The sequence below is a fragment of the Vanellus vanellus genome (assembly GCF_965231255.1).
Source record: "Vanellus vanellus genome assembly, chromosome: 3".
In the NCBI taxonomy this organism is placed as follows: Eukaryota; Metazoa; Chordata; class Aves; order Charadriiformes; family Charadriidae; genus Vanellus; species Vanellus vanellus.
In genome coordinates, this window is record NC_138907.1 from 18,067,889 (window position 1) to 18,085,461 (window position 17,573).

The 17,573-nt window shown below is 42.6% G+C and overlaps 1 protein-coding gene across 1 annotated transcript; it reads right to left on the minus strand.

The window, feature by feature from the left end:
* Positions 1 to 5,398: 5,398 nt before the first annotated feature.
* On the minus strand, positions 5,399 to 17,274 carry STON1 (stonin 1; the record flags this gene model as incomplete). Its single annotated transcript, XM_082480294.1, has 3 exons — positions 15,286 to 17,274; positions 5,817 to 6,019; positions 5,399 to 5,473 (listed from the first exon to the last, which is right to left on the minus strand). The coding sequence occupies exons 1-3, from the start codon at positions 17,228 to 17,230 to the stop codon at positions 5,399 to 5,401; spliced, it is 2,223 nt and encodes a 740-aa protein (XP_082336420.1). The 5' UTR covers positions 17,231 to 17,274.
* Between the last annotated feature and the right edge of the window lie 299 nt (positions 17,275 to 17,573).

A 17,573-nucleotide genomic window follows, 5' to 3' on the forward strand; every position in this document is an offset into this window, starting at 1 on the left:
CCAAACAAGCTCTGCCCTTCTGCCAACTCCCTGCCTCCTCCCTCTTGCCTCCACCACTGGTCACTCATCACAGGTCTCTTCCACTCCCAGCATGTTCCCGCTTCTGATTTTTGCCCCTCAGACTTTTATTGTTGAACAGGGAAATGGAAGTGAGAGTTACTCTATGTTAAACTGAAAAGGCCATCACAGTGCAATGGAATGCTAGACTGGACCTGCCTGCAACCAGAAATACCTAATCACGCTGGGGGTTGTCGGATGGCAAAGCAGAATTTGAGCTGATGCTTCTTCCTTTACTTCTAGCAGTAAGGCTTCAGCGGGGAGCAAGAACATCACTTACAATGTGTTATGATTGTTATTGTAAAAAAATTACAGGTTGTTGTACTAAGGAAAGAACAGGGCTATAAAATAGCACATACTAGGCATAGCACATACTAGGAAACTGTCCCAAAAAGAAATGCTTTAATGTTTTTACTTGTATTCTAGCAATTCACTTTTTCATGTACCTGAATCATATTGTTCGCTGATATTTTTAAACATTGCAAATTGCTGAAGCTCTGGAAGGGGACTATACTTCTGCTAGACACCTGCTTTCCATTTGCAGGTGCTCACTGAAGGACAGAACACCAATGAAGCGAAAATGGATGTTAACTGTATTTTGCAGTGTTTCCCAGAATAGCTGACTGGTTTGCTACAGCAACAGCAGCATAGGACAAGTGGCATGGTTATTTTATACTTTAAGCCAGTTCTTTGAATGCTGCCCCACAAACCTCTGCCTTATTCTTGTATTTCCCCACAGGTTTCATTATTTCCCTAGTAACAGCTCATTTTAAGAACAGACTTTGAAATTTGTGAAAGTGTTAAACAGTTGTTGCTACATTATATTCAAATAGCCCAGAGAGATCAGAGGAAGTACTCAATAGGAAAAAAAACACGGTATTCTTTGGCTTGCTATTGTTATGCAAATAATGCAGGGAAAGGGCTTGCCATAAATGATCATTATTGGAATATAGTGCATTGTTCAGCTTTCTGCAATTAGCTTTATCTAAGACAGCAGTGATATCCCCCACTCACACACAGAGTAGAACTGCTCTTTCTAATAAACTGCAACACCTGATGATCCGAGATCAAGCAGTTAATTACAGTAAATGTAAAACAAGCTTGATAAATTTCTAGCGAGGGGACAAGAAACTGCTAGTTTGAAATACAACTTTATTTTTTCAATCAATATGCAATCTACAAAATGTTATTACAAGATTATCAGCATGATCTGTTTATACTTATACTGACAAATGACCCAAATAAAATTATATTTTCCATTAAGAATAACAGAACTGCTTCAGAGTTATCAAAATTATGGCTAAGGACTACTAACTGCAGCAGTTAGTTACTGTGTTTAGTCAACAAAAAGACAAATAAATGTAAAATAGAGGTGTGGACACCAATACTGCCACTAAGACGTCCGTCAAGTAAAAGAAATGCAACTAAAAGCAACACGTGAAAACACGTTTTCAGAGGTACAGTACTTTTTGGACAATTAATACGGAATATGGAGAAAAAAAAGCTAGGAGCAGAAAGATGACAGCAGCTTGGCATCGTGTTCAATGGAGTGCACCATCATCCTCATTTCTTGAGAGCTGCTACACAGGGGCAGCTGGACCATCATTCCCAATCACTGCAAAGCTTCAGCCTTGACACCCAATAACACCTCTTTTCCTCTCTTTTGTGCTCCTTTCTGGTTGGACTAAGCAAGTATTGCAGGTTGCTTACTTACTAGCATCAAGAATCTTCTACAGTGTTTTTTTCTGCCTATTACCACTACTCCTTTCTTCTTTTTTTTAGCCTCTCCTTTATTCTTAGAGACTTTGATGCAGATCCCATTTCGTCAGTTAAAAGACTTCCATTGACTTCAATGGGTGTTTGAATCCAAAATTACATCAAGTACTATTTACCTACAGTAATACAATTAGTATGAGAAAGATGAATGCAAAGATAAAGTTTGTCGGTTTCAGCAAAGACAACACTTTGTAAATAAGGCAAACACACTATAAAAATAGCTGTTCTCATTGATTTCTGTTTAAAATATTAAACATCCCAAACCCTGCTGGTCCTTTGTGAAGGAAACACAGTTAATACCTAAATATCGCCCTGTCGTAAATGTTAGTGAAGTGTCAGGATTTTAAGTGACCCAAAGAGTTGGAAGCATTTCAGTGACTGCAGGCGCTAGCTGTGGGCAAGCAGAGATCAGATACGTGTGAAACCTGGTTCCTCACGTGATGCCAATGTATCTCATGGGTTATTTAAAGCTCCAGTCCTTCTGCTAGCTGGACACGGAGCACCACAACACCTTATAGCAACTGTTCCTTGCCTCCATTCCCCCCTCAAAACACAGTTAGACTACTTACAGCCCAGATTTCTAAAGAATCAAAACCAGTATGTTTACTCGCTATCGCCTGCTGTAGCCTTCATAGAAAATTTTAACAGATGAGTCTTAAACACTGAGAATATTTGTTCAGCAGGTTATACTCAAATGACATCAGAGAATGCAGAAGAAATATTAGAAAGGGGAAGCCAGGGTGTTTCTGCTTCGGCATGTTGCAATAGAATAGGAAGTTAGAATTTGATGGGGGAAAAAAAAGTCAGACAGCTCAAACTTTCTTTCATTAAACTGCAGCCTATTTTTAAATATTCCAACAGCAAGGCATACAAACATCAGTTTGAGACTGAACAGGGTAATTATTCAGCCTTAGGCTGCTCTAATTGTCAGGTTTAAACTGAAAGCCATGCACTAAACAGAGTAACTTTCTTTCAGTGTGGCAGTATTTCTGTGGAATGAACTCCCTGTGATCCCGATCCAATTCCGATTAAAGTTAATGGTGAGTCTTGCAGGCCTCAGATGGAAATCCAAAAGCCTGTGACACAGATAAAGCCATAGCTTGACCTTTTTACGTTAACGAGTTCGGTAAGGCTGAACGATCATTTGCACCATACCAGATATAATACAGACTCACTAGCAGGAAAGACAACTTGCAATGTGGCTGTTCATCACTTAAGCCATTCCAAACAACAGCTTATATCTTAAGGGGCCAACGCTACATGGGCTTCTTAAACATAGTCCGAGATACAGCAGAGACCTGAGAGGAAAAAAAGCAGCCTTTGCTCTGCAGGACCCGTAACACCACCAGGTAGCGAATGCCCAGGAAACAAGTGCTGTGAATGGGGATCCCAAGGCGAAAGAGTCCCAGAACAGCCTGGATGTCCCCTTAAAAATAGAAAAATAAGGGCCAGCTGGGCAAGATGCGCTGTGGACAATAACCACTGCTAACAGATTTACTGAATTAACGTCAATCAAAACAAGTCAGCCTCAGACAAAGGTTAGTGCAGGTATCCGCAACACGTATTTTGCTTCCTCTGCCTTACCAAGCAAAGAGGTTAATAGATTTCGTAGCTCTGGTATAACCACAGACTTCAGCGAATTGGAGAGCTTTGCCATGATGCTAAGTATAAATGCTTTGCCCTAGCGTATACTGTGCTCCTTAGTTCAGCTGAGAAGTATCATAAACCAAAATTAAATATGAATAAAACAAACCAAACATGACTTGAAGGTGCTAATGGCTTCTCCAGTCAAAACATGGATGGAGGATGCAACAGCTGAGACATATTTGGATCACTACTACACTCAAACACTTGCTTAGATTTATAGTAATATAATCTGCTAATAAAAAGAGATATATAGAGAAGCCAAAATACTATAATAGTCTATTTGGGGCTTTGGCAATGCAATACCCGTAAAAAACCTGCCCTCAGGACTTACTGTAGAATCTATTACCCATTTCATTCTCAGCTTTCAAATGGGGAAAAAGTTTATTGTGATGAACTAGGTTCATATTATGGCCTTCTGTTTTCTCAGACTGGTAATTTTCTCAGTGCATATCCCACATATTTCTACTTTTCGGGAATAACATTTATCTGTATTTTTACACAGTGTTCATATAAACAGTTACAAGCTGTGACAAAATATAAAGTGAGACTTAGTGCATTACTATATTTCTGTTCTCCACTAATTTCAGTTTGAAGTAAGGATAATTTTAGGAAAACTGCAGGGGCGGGATGGGGGGGACGGGACACGGACGACGAAGTATCAGGAGCATTTTTGTAATTTATCAGATTTTTTCAGACCTGGAATTACAGCCTGCACTAAATGACAAAGGGGATAACGGCTGAGGGGAAGCATTAAAACCTTTCCCTAAATGCCAAGGATTTGTTGAAAACACAGTTAACACATTGATACGGGATTAGTAGCTCAAGGTGCCTGCTGAAGCGTCACAGTGTCACTTCTCTTGCGATAGTCCATTCCTGCACTGTTTCCCCATAGAAAATGCCTTTAGAGACACCAGCAAGAAAACATCTCCCTTCCCATGCATGGAAAGGCTGTCTTAAAAGTTACTCAAAGCAAAAGCTCCTGCAGTTTCCAAACCAACGTCTGGAACTTGCATCCTAAAGGAGACCCAGAGCAAACAGTAGCAACCAGGCATTTTTTCAGTTTGTGGGGAAAACCCTCCGCTGGTGTAAATTCTCAAAGCTTCATAAAATTAAATGGGCCTGGACTGATTGGCACTTGCTGAGGATCCGCCCCTTGTCTCACTCACTGCAGTAGTGAATAAGATTTGTCTAATGCTGGCACAGAAATTTCAATCGCATCTGCCATATGTTTTTTTGCCCAAGAGATTACTTTGAGTGAACCTATAAAGTGCTGGGGAGGAAATGCTCGCAGCCACAGAAAAATGAAAAATATTATTGCAGAGGAACTTTTCCCATTGTACCAATGAAATCACCCAGTTTCCAACTCATTAATTGAGGCTCTTGTCGAGAATAATATTACAATTTGTTCTGCTCACGTATATCGAGGGGAGCAGAAACATGGGGGACTTCAGTTTTCAAACACCACTAAAAAATGTAATTGGTCCTGCTGGACCTTACACAGATGCTGGTCTACACAAAAGCGCTCTGGCATTTTTTACTGCTGAATATTATATGTCCAAGTGACATGAACTCTTTTGAGTAGCGCCATTAGGTTTCAATATAGAGCATGAGATCATTCCCAAGTCATAGATACGCAACAGGAAAATAATATATTACAATCAATTAAGTGCTCACATCCTGCAGCTCTTTACAAGGAGATCTTACTCATACCAGTATTCCCATGACAGGAAGTTTACTTAAACGCAGGCCAGTCAAACCAGTACTGATTTGCAGAATCAAACCCAAAAGCACTAAAAAAAGAAAAAAATTCAATGACCATGTTTATCCTAAACTAGGTCACTGCGCTGCTTCTAACAATAGAATTTCCTATGTAAATTGATTCCTACTAATATGCTATGACGGTGCCTCCTGTCCTCGTTTACTGCATTAGGCAGTTGCCAGCCTTATCTGGATCTTCTCCATCAAGCCTAATCCACTTCTTTTCAATTTCAACCTGTAGTTAGAAAACAAAAAAAAACAGGTAGAATTAGCAAAGGATTGGGCACTGGCATGAATAAAGCTTTGACGTGGAATCAAAACATTTCCAGACTCAATACATTTCAAAATCACTGCTCCCAAAAATAGCTCAGCTGAGGAAAAACAATGCTGCATTTGCAGTTCTGTTTTTCAGCATCATCTTTGATCAGACAAGGAATTATTTTTTTAATGATTCCTTTACTCAAAGCCATTATCACAAGTGCATGCAAGATAATGTTTGGAATACGAAGCACATTCGCCTTGCAAATGCTGTATGGGGGAGTGGAGAGGAAGAAGAGGAGGAAAAGCCCTGAAAATACCTGGCAATTGTAAAAAGCCTTCTGAACCACGTGTTTCTGGGGCTGCAGATCGCTTTCTATGCCCAGTGACTTGACTTCGGTTCCTGAGGCACAGGTATCGTGAACGACGAACTGGACAGTAGCAAATGGGTACCAGTCAGATGGAATTTCCTGGTCTGATCCGAGTTCCAGTTTGTACGACAGGCTGTGTGGATGATCTGAACCTTGGAAATAAATAAATAAATAAATAAATAAATAAATAATAACAATAACAATAATAATAATAAAAAAACAAACAAAACAAAAACAAAACAAACAAACAAAAAAAACCCAAAATACCACACCATCAGTTAATTATCTTTTCTTGTTTACAGTGCAAGGTTAATCTGCCAGCAAGAGAGCACAGCTCTTTTATTAATGCAGAGCTGTTGTGATGATAAAAGATTATTCTATCTATAATCTGTTGCTACTTGGGCAGAAGGAGGCCCCTTACTCATTTTTTTGTCTGCTTCAGCACGCTTTTCACAATCATGGCAGTTTTACAAATTAATTTGCACAAGATTTACTAGATCCTTCCAGCTTCTGGTTGAGATAAGAGTATTACAAACTTAAGAATCAGTTGCTAAATTCAGACTACTAGGGAAAAATCTCATTTTTCCCTTAAAAATACGCTTCTTACTCTTGTAGAAAAATAAAAAGGCGCCAGCTTTGGCAAGGCAGACATGCTGTCCTGTGTCCAACAAACACCCTTTCCAGAGCTCTCTGCTGTAGGAATTTTACTGGAGTGTTTATTTCAAGTACTACAGCTATCCTGTGTAACATCATTTATTACAGTATGTCTATGGCAGGAAGATAAAGGCGCCGCTCAGAGTGCTGCTCAAACAAGATATATCCCAGCTGCCAGCACAAGAGCTACCTGGACTCCCTTTCTAACTTGATTTGTTATGGGAGAAGAACATACCCCATTTCTTCCAAACAAAAGTATGACTAAAGTAACTGTCATGTTATAAAGCAGAGTCATGAAGGACTGCCCATGTAGTGCAGCGTATTTTAAATTGCTTTAATCCAGCCTTACATCCTAGGGATCACTTGCGTTAACGTTTCTTATACGTGGCAATGGTAATTTCTCCTCCTCCTGGCACACAGGATCACCAGGGTGAAAAGCCCGCTTTCCAAAGAAAGTGAGGTCAACAGGTTCACTATGTGCATGAGAGCAATATAATACAATTTAATGAAAAGAATCCTTTATATCACAGCTGCCTCTCCGAATTCTTCAGGGCAAATAGTAATTCTGCATTTCTCCTCCTCTCCAGGATTTTAAGCATCAGTGTGGACAACTAACTACCATTTGGCTGCAGGCAGGAAAAAAAAGCAGAAAAAGGATTGGCTGTATTTTGTCAAAGGCAAACCCGGCAATGTATATTTGGTTTTCATCCATTACACTGAACGACATCTCAAAGTTCAGGCAAACATGTCCCATTCTCTACGTACTGGCTTTCTCCAGTGGCAGGAATCATTTCTATCAGAATGAAGGAAATACTGAAGATGGAATTAACATATATGAAGCTTTATCCATCCCATGGGAAAAATCACTGTAACACGTCACATCCACAGGCTTACGGGCATTTCATAAGGCAAAAATAAATTTTAAAAGCTGCATCTCCATTGCTTCTGGGAGCCTTGGGCTGGGTGCAGCATCCTCTGGTCTGTGCTGCAGGTTTCCCTGCAACCTCCCTCACAGCCTGCCCAACCCACTTCTGATTTTAGGAGATAATTTATATTTGAGCAGTTTGATGGGCAGAGTTCTGTCACACATGTCTCCAGCTTCACCAGAACAAAGTCTAATCCAATAAACCATCCTCCAGATTTCATTCCGAGCCCAGCATAAAGTCAATGGGTCCCCAAAAATCAAGGCTTAAAGAGCATGAAATTCATGCTTGTCTTAATCGTACTCACTAAAACATTTAACATTTTGTTTTCCTTTTGATTCATTATATAATTAGTGTAATTAATAATTCCCTCCCTCTTCCTTGCTGTTACACTCAACAGCACAGTTAAAACTTGACTGCCTGGAAGAAAAGGTGAGGGAAGGGGAGAAAGGAATAGGAAGCGTCCTTCGGATTATCAGCCTCTAAACTTCCAATGGGGAGATCTCAAATTCTTTTTCTCCCCCCCACCCCGCTTCTTTTTTCCATGTTTAATAGCAACAACCCTAATCAGTAGCTTGTTTGCTGACTGCAAGCGTTCCCCTCGCTGTTCAGTTGACCCCAAAGGCACGCACACAGAAACCCAGCAGTGTTTACAGCCACCACTTTGGACAAGGGGCACGTCACTCTTCAAGTGCAGTCCTTCCCCATCTGGACTCTGTATGTGGCTGATTTACAAGCATCCCCTGCAGGCTGGCTTCCAGCACCACATCCCATTCCATCCTTATCCTAAATTCTGCTTCTTTACATAACTGCTCGTAACGTTCAAAGAAAACCTGAACTGGATTTCAGAAAATAGTGCTATATACACACCAACTAGAGCCCTGCACCATGGAAGAGGTCTCCCAGATGTCTTTAAAGAATCGCGTATCACAATGGAGAGCCAGCAACCGCTCCCCGTGTAGAACCAGCTGCTTCTCTCTACCAAAGCACAGCTCTAACACATGCTCGTAAGGAACTGGTTCCAGAAATCGTAGGAAAAGGTAATACAACTTGCACTCATAAATGCAAGGGGAGATCCATAAAAGGGACTGGTAGGGATCACTGCAACCAATATGTAGGTCCTGAGTTTGGAGAATGAAGCTCCCCTAAATATGCGTAGTACAATAGCACCCTTAAGGTGAGTGGGGAGAAGTAGGCGCCCAGCAATGGCCATCATCACAGCCAGCACAGACGGATGGAAACCGAACTGAGCAGGACAGGCTGGAGAGATCGGATGGAAAAACCTCACCCCTCCTTGCAGACTTTGCAACCCGCCTGCTGCACCAGTCAAGGCACAATGCTTTACAACCCACACACACTTAAAAAATGACAACCACCACCCAAACCATGGACCGTGACCAAAAGCAGCAGCACTGTCACCTCCTTTTTATCTAACAGCCTACCGTCTAGTTCACTTGCACATGAATCGGGCTCAGAGTCACCCAAAGAGCTGTAGGGTAAGGCTGGTATGGGGGTGGAGTGGGAGGTAGTGACAGTGATTTGTCCTAAATCAGTGCTACCGGCATGTGCGAGACATTACTCGCACCTCAGAGCACACTATAGGACAGAGTCCTTCAAGGCACTAACGTACAAAGATACCCGGTTTGCACACCCGTGAAGGTCTTATTCAAGGTCTTATTCAATGTCAGGGACACACAGCGCACCGCTAAAGTCTCAGGACAATAATACAGTACACAGAGACAGGTAAAACTATAACCTTAGGGACTTTATTACTGAAATAGAGGAGGAAACAAAGTCAGAAACAAGTATTACAACAACCTGCCAGCTCATTGAGAAGGAAGTTGGAGGAGGACTAAACAAGTGTGAGGAGATGGTGCTTCGTCACTGATGTACACAATGACAGGCAGATCTGTATACCTCTGTGATGTCGGCCTTGCCCATGATCTGCTGCTGGTCATCTTTTGCTGTGTCCAAGCTCATTTTTCCTGCACTAACACTCTCTTGGTCCGCAGTCCCTCTTCCAGACTGCCTGCACATGGTAGAACGATTCCCCTGTTGGGGTGAGCCTCTCCATCCTTGAATCTTCCCTTGTCCCAGCAACAGCTGTGGTGACCAGCAACACCAGTGGTGAAGGAGACCAGAAGCAGCACCCCATTCCACAGCCAATCTGTGAGACATCACCCCATCTGTGGTACCACAACCCACCCAAGCTGTGCTCCTTTTGGCTCCCAGGACCCGCTCCACTCTCCAGTGGTGGTGCTGGGATGCTGCTTGGCAAGATGCTTACTTGACTTGGTCTTTGTGCTGTTTGCTTGGTTGGGGTGTGCAGACTGCACAATGTCAGCAACAAGTGAAAGGTCCTTTGTAGCAGCAGTTGCAACACTAAGATGGTACATCATGGCCTGGCCAGTAAAGCGGTGCACTCTGCTTCTGCGTCTATGGTTGACCAAGGATCTGGGGAGAAAGGGTTTGCCCAAGAGCAGTAGCATCTTGTCTGGAGTCCGTTTGTGGTAGCAGGAAAAGGGTGTAGGCTTCTGGAGATCAAATTCAGCGTCTTCCTGTTGTGGGAGGGAGGCCTATGGAGAAAAAAGTAGCAGTGGGAATTGTCTGGAAAATTATTTTGCCTTCTGAGAAAGGGAAGCCAGAAATAACCACTGCTTGGAATTTTCCTGCACAGGTATCTGATGGTAAATGTTGGATGGTAGATGTTCATTTGAGCCAAGGCATAAATGGGCCATTCCTCTTGGCCTGCTGCTAAAGGCAGTGTTAGACATGGCACAGTTGCGGTTCAGTACTGTGTAGCACTTAAAAAAAACATCTCTGGGCTTATATTAGAGCTAACCCACACCCATGAGGTGGTCTCAGTGCTGGGATCCGATGAGTTCTCAGGTCCTTTCTTTCTCCTAGGTGGTAACCTGCAAAGGCAGAGATGATAGTTTTGGGATCTGGGTAAGAGCTCTTCTCTGGGTCCTCTGGAGCAGCCTCCACTGGACCTGTCTGCCTACACCCAAAACACAGGGTTCCCCACAGCCCACCCATCTCCTGTACCAACCTCAATGGCAGAAGGAGTTACTCACCACTTCACTTGCAGAGAAGTTCCTCTGCCCACTGCTGGGCTGCAGTAGGAGCATGCAGCAATTTCTTCCCATCAGCTGTCAGACAACAAAGCCATCAACCAGCACATCAGAAGATGGTGAACATATTGCCGTAGTTTCCACCTAAAACTGGCCACTCCTTGTCATCTCCGCTCTGTGAAACTATTGTTTCCCAGGCCTTGTATTACACTGGAGTTAGAAGAAGAAAGAGAGGCTGCATGTACAAGATCCTTTTGCAAAAACACCTGTAATGCTGAATAAGCAAGATATCGGCCAGAAAAGAGAAAAGGTAGTGGTGTGGAAAGACAAGTTGGATGAAGCAGACATGGTGTAAATCTGTACGGTTGCCCAGTAGACGCTAAGACAACATATTCTGATGTGAGCCCAGCCATCCAAAATGTGGCCCGTCAGCCATCGTGGAGACATGACCATCTGGCCTGATGGAATCGAATCACTCCCGAAAGGCAACCAGATTATTTGGGGAGATAACTGAGCTTTTACTAGCTAACTCAGGAGACAGAAGCCCTGTGGTTTAGGTGTCTAGGCAACTTGTTAAGAGTTTTGTGAAATCAGAGACCTAAGTCTTTCCTGTTTTACATCTGAAAATTTGGCTCTTATTTCCTAAAAGAGTTCCAAATTCTTGCTCTCTTTCTCTGAAGAACAACCACCGGAAAAGAGCCAAAACAAACAAAGAGTAAAACTATGAAACCAGATTCAAACTGTCATTTAGCATTCATATAGCACTTCACAAACAATCTAACTTTGCTGCATTTACTCACACTATTTATCCCTTATCCACCTGTATGAAGAGCATTCAAGCAACCTAGGTCTGAGAAAGGCTCACAAAGCCAAGCAATTTAGGCAAAATAAATGTGCTGGTTATTTTCGTTAAGTAGTAATTATATTTTTGCCCAAATAGGTCTGGTTCCAAAAGTCTTATTTGGAAAATGAAAACATAAACAATTACTAAGAACAGATTTACATTGGATTTACATAGGATTGTTAGAAGTTAACAACTCCTGCAGCTACATCTAAATGGGTGCATTTATCCAGCCTTCCAGGAGATGCATAGTAAATAGGGGAGTGGGGAAGGTACCACTGCCAAGAAGCAGTTTGCAATGGTGCTGGTGCCGGGAGGTGGCTGTGCAGGGATGGAGCCCACCTAACAAAGTCATGGCTTGGAGTTTCCACCTAGACAGTTGAGAAAACAAAAAAGTGGCAGCTGGAGGTTGCTGGGAGCCACATCACCTCCCACACTGGAGTCCACGCTCAGACGCCAAAGGCTGCCAGCAGCCACAGGCTCCCCTGGCTCCATTTCTCTGTGTTGCTTAATCACTGCTTCCTCAGTGTGGCTCCATGAGACAGAAGAAAAGGAGAAATAATCAGCTGAAAAATTGTTGCTTTACACAATGACCCAAGGATGGAGCTGTCCTAGCAGGAAACACCACAGGGCACAAATTTACACAGCAAGAGATTAAAACGCAGCGTTTCAAGGTCTAGTCTCTTCCCAGCTCCCTGGGCGATACAGATGTATACAGTTTCTCCAGTGCAAAGACTGGCCCCAGTACTGTGCTGAAATCATAAAATGTTCTACATTTCCTTATATGATGCCCAAATTTCACAAATGTAGACTCAATTTCCAGAAATTTCACTGGATCAGCCCTTCAAAGTCTACAGCTTTTTCACCTCTTTTTTTTTTTTTTTTAAATAATGTTAACGCTCAGGCTACAAACTCTCCATTTATATCTTGGAATAAGCATAGGCAGCTTCTAAAAATCTAGGGTATCTCACAGCTCACATAGACTTCGCTTGGCCAGCACTCTTCCATCGAAGCGCTTTAGTAGAATCCAGTGGATACTAACGTGTTTCGATGTCTATAAATGGAGTCACAATATAACTGTAGGCAACCTTTCCTTTTCCCTTTCTTCTTCTTTTTGAAGAAGCCTTGGACAAAGGCTTTTTGAAAGCAAAAGCCTTGGCATGTTTTTCTCCCTGCAGTAAATGTATTATGAAAGTTTACATATTTCTATTAGTTTGACTGCCTCCAGATTTTTGGCACGCCTTGCGACAACTCTATTTTTAAACTCTTAACTGCACACAGAAAACTTGATAGAGAGGTTTAAAATTTGTCCAGGCAGTATTACTACCAAAATGTTTTTTCGAATGCCTGAACATTTCAAGGATACAAATGATTTTGCAGATCTCAGCCAGAGGAATTATTCAAATGTCAAAAGTTTAAGCTACTGGTAGAAAATAATGTAAAGCTGTAGAATGCCACAAAACACAGTTCTTACTTTCAAAAATATAAATCTGAAGTTAATTGTGCACATCAAATCTTAAGGTGAATGAACTGCAGGGAATTAAAGACTTTAGAAGACTTATAATCTTCTTTAAAATTGCCTGACTAAATTGCTGACTTGATTTTGCAGAAGCAAACCTACATTAAACAGCAAAGAATATTAAAAGCTACCCAGTCAGTCCCGTAAGCCTTGGGAAAACACATGGGTCACAGCAGCACGGCGCAGATTCTTGATGCCTGGAGCGCAAGAAGCCCGTATCTACAGATTTTGAAAACTTGAAGAATCTTCTTCTGCCCACTGGTTCTCCCACATCTCTCCATCAGCTCCTCTGCCCTCCCTGTCCATTTTCCAGTCTCCCCAACCCCTCCCTTTACTGCCTCCCCTTATCTTCCCTCTCGCTGTCATTTCTCTCCCCCCACCATTAGCTCTGGCTTGGCTCCCTGCCTCGTGCTGGTCCATCTGCTGATGCTGCGTCTCCTCCGCTCTCCTGCTGCCCATTGCTTGGCAGCCACCGGCATCCTCTCCAAGCGGAGCGTGAGATACCCAGGTGACAAGCAGCATGCAAAAGGGAGGGCTTAGCCAATTCAGGAGGAACCATACGACATTAGCCACAGGTCCAAGCCGACCACAGCTTCTTCCAAAGCAAAAGAAGGGAAAAAACAGAGATGGCGTTAACATGACATCATTTCTGAATATGACCACAACGACGTTTGTGCTGTTCCTCCCGCGGTGCGCATCAATAGAAATCAAAAGGCACAACCGCTCAAGGTTTGAGAGACCTCATCGCCTAAGCAAGACCAATCTGCACGCAAAAGGCACCAGTATTTCCACGCAGCATCATTAGTAAAAATACTAGCTCTCACCTGCCAGTAGCCATGCAATAAATTACACTCTCAGAACTGCCACATTAGCATGTTGATGCAGGATGCTTTCAAATGTTCTTTTAATACCAAAACCAATCTAGTTCATATATAGACCCAGGATAATATTCCCTTTTCATTTCATTTCAATTTTCAATTCCCTCAGTTTTTCTATTGATCTGTTATTTATGTCACTGAAAAATCAATCAGAAGTATTCAAATATCAAACTGTAAAAAAAATAAATTAATGACCTAAACAGATCAGATTAAATACAATTTACAGTTAGATTAAAATTAAATATATATATATATCTCCTCATGAGTTGTTTTCCCTTTACTCTTATTTTTAATAGTTTTGAATGAGAACTCTCGCCTGTACACCCATCTAGCTGTCAAAACACGGGAGTGGATATGTCAACTTAGTATTAGCATACCTGAAGCCAGGGCTTAAGAAGCTTACATCTTTTCTGGACATTTTAAAGAGATAGTTAGTCCAGGCAGTTAAGACACTATAAGACTAGGCCAAGACATTTGTTAATACTACACACTTACCACCTTCTTAAAAGTACAGATTTTACAAGTATTTTGGGCAAAATGCTTTAATAGATGCCCTTGTCTTACACAGATCCCCAAAGCCTCAAGTACACATAATGCATATCCAAGGAAAGGATCAAGTGCCTTCACTCTACTGAACTTGAAGCAGAATAATATATTCCTCAATAATTTTTTATGCCTTTAGAAAAGTACTACATAGGGCTATTAATCTGGTAACATGACTAAAAACTGGAATTTTAAAACCATATATTTATATTTTCTTTCTCCCATCAAATCATATTTTCTCCATTCAATTAAGGTAAATTAACTATTTTACCTAGTGGGCAATTAACAACTCCCACGTGCATGACTCTAAACTTAGCTGGTTTTATTTGCTGCAAGTTTTTAGTGAGGTACCCCCACCTGAGAGAAGGAGAAATAAAGTAGGAGGCATTTTTTGTCAGTGCAGTTATTGCCATGAAGGTACAATCTCAATACACAAACCCATAAAGGAGGTAACAGACCACAGCCTTTGCAAAAGCACGCTCAACTTGCTACAGCGAGTTTGACCCCAATACCTTCTAGTTATGTATGTACCTACCGTTTCTTAAACGATGCTAGAAAGCCAAGATGCCAACAGTTATTATACCACTTTTTCTGTTAACTGTGTGATACTGGGTGGGCAAATCATTTCACCTGCTGGTGTTTGCCTCCCATCCCACCATTGCTTAGCTGGTATACGCAAAGCATAAACCTTTCCCTCTTTCTTACTGAGGTTTACTCAGAATGACAAGATCCGTTTCTATGATATCGCACCTAACAATTACTGAGAATAACACATCTGCCTCCATCCAATAAGGCAGGAAAACATGCTTTAAAAAAAAAAAAAAAAAAAAAAAGGCTATATTCTCTTTTTCCCAAAAGGTTATTCCAGCTTCTACCAATATCACCACACAGATAACCCAAACTATAGAAGCTGATGGAGGTACCCAAGCATAAAAACAGTGAAGACATGCACCCAGGCCCATCATTTCATAGCGCAAATTATTTACTTGAGTTTTTGTCTGGAAGCCTGTCTATCTTCCACACAACAGCCCTGTAGGCACTCTCGTATTTTGCTGTTCCAACCGAGACTTGTATTACGGGATCAGATTCAACCTCGTGTAAAGAGCCAAGGCATGCTCTCCTATTCATTTTTGCTTTTAGGGATTTCTGCCTTTGAAGGTTCATGGTCCAAAGTGCTTTGATCCACTGCGTGGGAACAGGAAAGCGTATCATGACGTTTTCACAGTATTTCACAGAAGGTAAACGCGTTGGGATTGGAGCAGTTGAAGACATGTTTACAAAAGCCTGAAGTTCAACGTATGCCCCCTGAACCACTACTGCAGCCTTCACAGAAAAGGGAAGGTCTTGCCCATTATACCGCGTCCTGAAACGCATCAGTTCCAGCCTACAGCCATCTGGGGGCGTAAACTTAATAATACGCGATTGCTCAAATTCCTGTGCTTTGACGCAGTTATGGAAATGGCAATCGAGAATATCGATCCATTTCTTCTCCTCCTCCTTCTCGAAGTAACGCTCGTCCCTCTTCTGGAGCTCCCGGTCATTCAGGGTTAGAAAGCAGTCGGCACTGCCATTCACAAAACACAAGCAGTAAATGTGCGTGATGACAGCGCTTTCTACGAGTTTTCCTTCTGCCTTAGTGACTTTGCCCCAAAAGTTATCCACTATTTCCAGAGTCATTTCTTGCTCTTCATAATTCCTCTTTTGTCTAGAAACGGTAGGAAGTTTCATAAGCTCTTCCTCGACCGTTACGAGGAAATCGGTGAAGTCATTATAATCTGTGGTGCCCAGCTTTAACATCTGCTCAACCTCCGGCTCGTGGATCACTTCTACTTTGGGATGATACCTCCTTTTCTCTGTGTAAGACACGCACTCAATCTTCACGGTATGGATTTTTCCCGAGACGTTGTAACTCTCCAATTTGGGTTCAGACAGCTTACAGTGTGGCTGCAGCTGGAATTCCTTGAAAGGTTTCTCCAAGCCCTTCTCATAATACATCTGCAATACACCTCCGGCTAGGACACTGAGGTAAATAGGGCCCCATTGCCGAGACGACATCATGTTCTTCTTTTCGGGAATCCTCAACATGAATGGCCACCCATCCGCTTTCCGGCTCCTGAAGAGGCTGCGTGGGACGGCGGGGGAGAGCATGTGCCATGTGTGAGCGCTGGAGACAGGTGGGCTTCCCGTGGTGTCGCAGCTATCGGCTTGCAGGTGTTCAAGCCTCTCGCAGATGTAGCTGAAGGAGCCCTGGTTAAGGCTTTTCTGATCGTGGCAAGCTTCTTTGTCTTTAGGATGACAGATGCTCCTGTCGAGTGCTTTGTCCTTCCTGTGCGTGCTAACAGTAGCTGGTGACGGGCTGAGCGAGCATCCTTCCTTCCAAAAGGGACTGGAAAAAGCATAGTCACTCTGGAAGTATGGGAAGCGCCCCGGTGCCGACGACAACTCTCCTAACTCCTCGCAGCTTCCTGGCGGGTTCGGGCTGCCTTCATCTGTTGATTTGGAGACTGAAGTCTTAAATGGATGGTCATTAGGCGAGGTGTTCAAGGGAAGGCTGCTCGGTTTCTGTGAGGCTAGGGATGAGCAAATCCCGGGTGATGGAAGAAGGTTAACATTCGATGGCCGTTCAGGGATGGGATAAAGGATGTGAATCCCAGGCTTTGGGATGCACGGGCTTGCCGGGTAGTCTTTGGTAGGTGTAGTAAGTGGAGAGTTGCTGGGGGGTCCAGGACTTAGGTAGAAGTCAACTACCGGAGACGAGAGCGGAGTGCTGCCTGTAGAAGATGACCTACTTGAAGACTCATGCACACTAGACAGATTGAGTTTAAGGCCATTCGCTTTACAACTACCCTGATTATCAACCGATTTCTGAGGTGACTGGAAGAACGGCTCATCATCGAAGGTGACCCAATTTGCTGGATTTGTGGAACACATCTTGTCAGAGAAACTTGAGGCACTTGCACAGGTATCACCTGCAAACCATCTACAAAGAAACAACAGACGTGAGCAGAAATAAATTCTCTTGAAAGACAAATCAAACCCAACCCTTATAAAAACCAAACCATACAAAGCTCAAAATGTGCATGCAGTTCACAAATCCAGTGTACTTTGTGTTTTACATGTATAATCTGAGATAGCCATGTAGAAACAGATAAACGGCCCAGGAATCCCTGCTGCTCTCACAGGTTGGGAATCAAAGGGACGTGAGAGCTTTATGGGCTGTTCAGAGCATCTGATGCATGCAGCCTCTAGATCAGAGAGCGCTGAAAGTCCCACA